This window comes from Grammomys surdaster, unplaced genomic scaffold (assembly GCF_004785775.1).
Source record: "Grammomys surdaster isolate TR1022 unplaced genomic scaffold, NIH_TR_1.0 1036, whole genome shotgun sequence".
In the NCBI taxonomy this organism is placed as follows: domain Eukaryota; kingdom Metazoa; phylum Chordata; class Mammalia; order Rodentia; family Muridae; genus Grammomys; species Grammomys surdaster.
In genome coordinates, this window is record NW_021605455.1 from 1742789 (window position 1) to 1748875 (window position 6087).

Below are 6087 nucleotides of genomic sequence, written 5' to 3' on the forward strand. Positions count from 1 at the left end.
GGAACTATGAAGAAAGATCTTTCTCATTCTAGTTGGCTCCTTTAGGGGGAAGGGTCTGCATGATCTTACCGGAATCTGTGGAAATTTATTTCTACCGGGGAATTGGCAGTTTGTCCATGGGCCTCCATAACTGACCACCCTACTTTTTCCTTATGAGGTACATGGTCTGCATAGATCTTATTAAAATGAGTTAGAGGGATGTACTAGCTGTCACTGGTGGATGAATGCACACTAGTACCCACCAGTGTCTTCACCCAGTTTTATCCACTGTCGTCGACCAACTGGACAAGGTTCTGTGGGTGGCTACTTTGCCCTGAGAAGTAGTGCAAATCCTGGGGTCAATAATCTCTTCCTGCTTCTTTCCCAGTTTCTCCATTGGGAACTCCACGGAGAAACTTCTCTTCTTTCTCTCCTTCTGCAGTGTTTCAAAGGAGTGCTGAAACTAATCTGCTCATCTTCGGAGACACAGGGCCTGCTAATGTGCTTCCTGCTCCGGAGGAACCGTTCAGGAAGGAGGGTGACTTTGAGAAATAAGAAGGGGCTAATACTGGCAGGCAGACACTAAATTTGCTGGTGTTCTAGAATCTCCCAGGATTCTCACAAGCGATTCAGCTTTGGACTCCTAAACCAGATCAGGGGATCTAGCCTCATTGCTGCAGTTCGTTCCCAGGTTGAGGAGCTGCCCAGCTGCAGTTGGTTAGGTGGTGGCGTTCGTGCCTGCTGGAAAAAGGATCTCTATGTAGCTCCTTCTTGCTTTCGCTCTCCCCCTCCCTCCCTGTAACACGCCAGCCCTTTAATGTGGAGTGTCAGGGAGACGGTGACGTCACCCTGCCCGCTGGGTGGCGTCCCCTCCATCGGACACGAGTTCAGAGACAGAGAAAAGCGCTGTCAGACTGCGCTCCACTTGGGGCTCGCTTGCCGCGGGTTTCCGCGCACCCACACTTTCTGCGGTGGTGGGGACACCCTACCCCAATTCAGGCCCTCATTCTGCCACACACACACCCCGCCGGGGTTCGAGCGCCATTAGCTCGCGCCAGTGCCGGGATCTTCGCTCAGCTCGCCTGAGTCCCGCCCGCTGGATTCGAGGACCCGCTTGGATGCTTCGCCTCCGAGCGCCCTCGGAAGATGGGCCGGCAGCCACTCGCCTAAAGACAGCAAGGGGTTATCAGGTACTGCTCAAACCCGCCGGTCCCGATTCGGCACCCAGCTGATGGTTAGAGAAACCCAGTTGAGGGATTTCTGTGATAGGTAGAGGGGCGGCGGGCCTTGGAAATGATGGTATCAGAGTCAGGAGAAGGAGGTTCTTTTGCCTCATGAGGCAGATGGAGAGAAGTTTGCCAGGTTCCTTTTTCAGTTCAACTAACTTTTAGTTGTCTCTTCTTTCACTCTCAAAATATACCCCAACCGAAATCTTATTTCTGCCTTGCTGAAGAGTTTCTGGGAGGGTTTGGGGTAGACGTGGTAATACTCAAGAACAGGCATTTCTGCCGGGTCTTCCGCTGTGAAAGCTGCGGTTCCTAATGCGGAACCAATTCAGAATCCGTGGTGCGTGTTTCTAAGAAGCGAGAGTTCGAATTTTCCCAGGGTCTCGCTGAGATAATTCGGTCTTCTCTAAGAGAAAAAGGAGCCTGGAAGGGTCATCACCAAAGCTAGAGTTGGTTGTGTCAAGTTCAGGTATCACCATGCGTTGAGTCCCATTTAATGCCCTAACCCCCGGAAAATATGGCCTCTGGTCCATGAAGTGACTGACACGCTTAGCTCCTTCGATGGAGTCCAGGTTTGTTCGGCCTTCTTGGAGGTCGCAGAGCGTAAGGCGAGCTGAAGATTCCCATATCAGCAGGTCAGAGGAGGTCATCCAGATGTCATGGAGACTCAAAGAAGGAGCATTCAGTTAAAGGGATTGGTTAGTGTATTCTCTGTGATCGATGTAACAAAATCCAGTTTGAGGGCCAGTTGATGGCCACTGGTGACTTTCCAGGGCAAAGGACAGTTTTGGCCTACCCATGGTGCAAGTAGCTACGGGAAGACCGTTGCCTGTTTTCCTGGGAAATGAGCCACTTAACTTGTTTGACTTAGCGTGTATTGTTGCACAAGTTTCTTTCCTCTGCCTTTTCTATATGTTCAACTTAGTGAATATTATTTTTCCGCATTTGGGTATCCAACCGGCACCAGGTGAAATCAGGATTTTTTTTTTCAGTCAGAACTCATACGTCCAATTTCACTGTGCCTACTATTGATCTGGAAATTATGGTTACCGCTAGGCTCGCTCTGAACATATATAACAATACCGATATAGTTAAGGGTGGAAATATCATGAAAACTGACTTGTGGGAAACTGAATATATTTAACCTCTGCCAGATGTGACTCCCAAGAAGTATTTCTTTGTGCGCTTTTGGGTTTAATATATTTGCCTGTACTGACATACGTACCTTGAATCAAAAATGACAAGAAAGTACTGTCTAAAAATGCTTATGTTTCTAACTTCTTCTTGATCCCCATATCTAGAGCTAGAAGTCCCTATTTAGCTCATTGAGTCTTTGAAATTTTGAAAATGACATACTTTATTTTGGGGTAATCATGCATATAAATTTTTCTCATCCCAACCCTCAAATTTTCTAATTACAGTAAAATAACACCTAAAATCAAGGACGGGAAAGAAGATATTTCGTTTTGCTTTAATGAGGAATGCTTCAACCAGTAGTGAATCTCCTCCACCAAGGAAACCACAGACACCACAAAGTTCTCTTTCAAAATATTTGGGTTAATATTTTTTTTAACCAAAATCGAATTTTTTTCAAGCACACCTGAATTCATTCTCCCCCCACCCCTAATTTGGGTTTTAACAGCCAAGTTCAAGTTCTTTATGACTTGTATAACCATTAATCACAATAGTCATTGCTTTCCTATTCCTATTGAGCACGTATCTTGTTCCAACAATCATTTTATTCCATAAATCCGGACTGTCTTGAGCTTCTTAGGAATTTGCTGAAACAGATAAATAGACAGATAAGTAGACAGAATTTGCTTGGGACGAGTAGGACACAAGACAAATTGTTATCTCCAAGTCGCTGAACTTTCTCAAGGGCGATCTTGAAGGGAATTTTAAAGGTGACCTTTGCGCATCTAAAACTTGCTCAGTTGCTCACTAATAATCAGGTCTTAAGCAAGGCAAGCAAGTCACTGTAATTTTCAATTAGTTCTCAAAGACTGGAAAGGTTCAAGTCAACTTTCTCCTTTCCTTTCTAGTCTCCAGGGCAAACGCGGAGCACTAAGCCCGCTGTACTTTCGTGGAGGAGATGGCTTCCAGCCCACTGCCAGGGCCCAATGACATCCTACTTGCATCGCCGTCGAGCGCCTTCCAGCCCGACGCATTGAGTCAACCGCGGCCGGGCCACGCCAACCTCAAGCCCAACCAGGTGGGCCAGGTGATCCTCTATGGCATTCCCATCGTGTCCTTGGTGATCGACGGGCAGGAGCGCCTGTGCCTGGCTCAGATCTCCAACACACTTCTCAAGAACTTTAGCTACAACGAGATCCACAACCGCCGAGTGGCGCTGGGCATCACATGCGTGCAGTGCACACCTGTCCAACTGGAGATCCTGCGGCGGGCCGGGGCCATGCCCATCTCTTCGCGGCGTTGTGGCATGATCACCAAGCGTGAGGCCGAGCGCCTTTGTAAGTCGTTCCTGGGTGAAAACCGGCCACCCAAGCTGCCGGACAACTTCGCCTTCGACGTGTCGCACGAGTGTGCCTGGGGCTGCCGCGGAAGCTTCATTCCCGCGCGTTACAACAGCTCTCGGGCCAAATGCATCAAGTGCAGCTACTGCAACATGTACTTCTCACCCAATAAGTTCATTTTCCACTCCCACCGCACCCCGGACGCCAAGTACACGCAGCCAGACGCCGCCAACTTCAATTCCTGGCGCCGCCATCTCAAGCTCACAGACAAGAGCCCTCAGGACGAGCTAGTCTTCGCCTGGGAGGACGTCAAGGCTATGTTCAACGGTGGCAGCCGCAAGCGCGCGCTACCTCAACCCAGTGCGCACCCGGCTTGTCATCCACTCAGTTCCGTCAAGGCTGCTGCGGTGGCAGCCGCAGCCGCAGTGGCCGGGGGCGGGGGACTGCTGGGCCCGCACCTGCTGGGGGCTCCACCCCCGCCGCCGCCACCACCACCCTTGGCTGAGCTGGCGGGCTCACCTCACGCCCATCACAAGCGGCCGCGCTTCGATGACGACGACGATTCCCTCCAGGAGGCGGCCGTGGTGGCTGCAGCCAGCCTCTCGGCAGCCGCAGCCAGCCTCTCGGTGGCCGCAGCCACAGGCGGCGCTGGGTCGGGCGCAGGTGGCCCCGGGGGTGGCTGCGTTGCCGGCGTGGGCGTGGGTGCCAGTGCGGGAGCTGGCGCAGCAGCTGGCACCAAAGGTCCACGCAGTTACCCAGTCATCCCAGTGCCCAGCAAGGGTTCGTTCGGGGGCGTGCTACAGAAGTTCCCGGGCTGCGGGGGCCTCTTTCCTCATCCTTACACCTTCCCGGCAGCGGCCGCAGCCTTCGGCTTGTGCCACAAGAAGGAGGACGCGGGGACAGCGGCCGAAGCCCTGGGGGGAGCGGGCGCGGGGAGCGCAGGTGCGGCGCCCAAGGCCGGGCTGTCGGGTCTCTTCTGGCCCGCGGGTCGCAAGGATGCTTTTTACCCTCCCTTCTGCATGTTCTGGCCACCGCGGACCCCCGGCGGGCTGCCGGTGCCCACCTACCTACAGCCCCCGCCGCAGCCACCGTCTGCGCTCGGCTGCGCGCTGGGTGACAGCCCGGCCCTGCTGCGCCAGGCCTTCCTGGACCTGGCCGAGCCGGGCGGTGCAGGTGCCAGCGCCGAGGCAGCGCCCCCGCCGGGCCAGCCTCCCCCCGTGGTGGCCAATGGCCCTGGCTCGGGTCCTCCAGCTACTGGGGGCACTGGAGCACGCGACACGCTCTTCGAGTCGCCCCCGGGCGGCAGCGGCGGGGACTGCAGCGCCGGGTCCACGCCACCCGCAGAGCCAGGAGTGACGTCCGGGACCGGGGCTGCGTCCTCCGGAGCTGGCTCTGTGGGTACCCGGGTGCCGGCTCCCCATCACCCGCACCTCCTAGAAGGGCGCAAGGCGGGCGGCAGCAGCTACCACCATTCGAGCGCCTTCCGGCCGGTGGGCGGCAAGGACGACGCAGAGAGCCTGGCCAAGCTGCATGGGGCGTCGGCGGGCGCGCCCCACTCGGCCCCAGCGCACCACCATCACCACCATCATCACCCGCACCACCACCACCACCACACTCCGCAACCGCCGTCGCCGCTGCTGCTGCTTCAGCCACAGCCCGATGAGCCGGGGTCGGAGCGACACCACCCAGCCCCGCCACCCCCGCCACCCCCGCCCCCTCTGGCCCCGCAGCCGCACCACCGAGGCCTTCTGTCCCCCGAGGGCACCAGCTGCAGCTACCCCAGCGAGGACAGCTCTGAAGATGAGGAGGACGAGGAGGAAGAGCAGGAGGTGGACGTGGAGGGCCACAAGCCACTCGAAGGCGAGGAAGAGGAAGACGGTCGAGATCCAGAGGACGAGGAGGAAGAAGACGAGGAGACTCGAGTCCTTCTCGGAGACTCCCTGGTTGGCGGTGGCCGGTTCCTCCAGGGCCGAGGGCTGTCGGAGAAGGGGAGCGGTCGGGACCGCACGACGCCCGCCGTGGGTGCTTTCCCTCTAGCGCTGAACTCCTCCAGGCTGCTACAGGAGGATGGGAAGCTGGGGGACCCCGGAGGCTCGGACCTGCCGGCGCCCCCGCCCCCACCCCTGGCCCCCCAGAAAGCAAGCGGCGGTGGAGGCAGCAGGCCCAGCAGCCCGGTCCACCATCCATCACTGGAGGAGGAGCCCTCGTACAACGATGTAAATATCCCCTTTAGGCTCCTTCAAGCTAATTATTATTATTTAAATGCACCTTTAGGCTGAATCAGTTACATATGCGCAGGAAAGATGAATCACCACATTTCCCCCACAGAAATGAAATATTCAATGTGTTTGGGAGCTCTTATTTCCTGCCAGGGTCCTCCATAAAAATGTGGTTCCCGGTCCTAAAGC

At 55.6% G+C, this 6087-nt stretch overlaps 1 protein-coding gene across 1 annotated transcript in view; it reads left to right on the plus strand.

The window, feature by feature from the left end:
• The first annotated feature begins 1135 nt into the window (after window positions 1–1135).
• The window catches only part of Skor2 (SKI family transcriptional corepressor 2), a 40534-nt gene continuing 35582 nt past the window's right edge, over window positions 1136–6087 (plus strand). The window contains exons 1-2 of the mRNA XM_028783235.1: window positions 1136–1169; window positions 3248–5895. Of these exons, the coding sequence (XP_028639068.1) occupies window positions 3298–5895 (2598 nt within the window). The 5' untranslated portion in view covers window positions 1136–1169; window positions 3248–3297. The remainder of the gene's footprint in view (window positions 1170–3247; window positions 5896–6087) is intronic.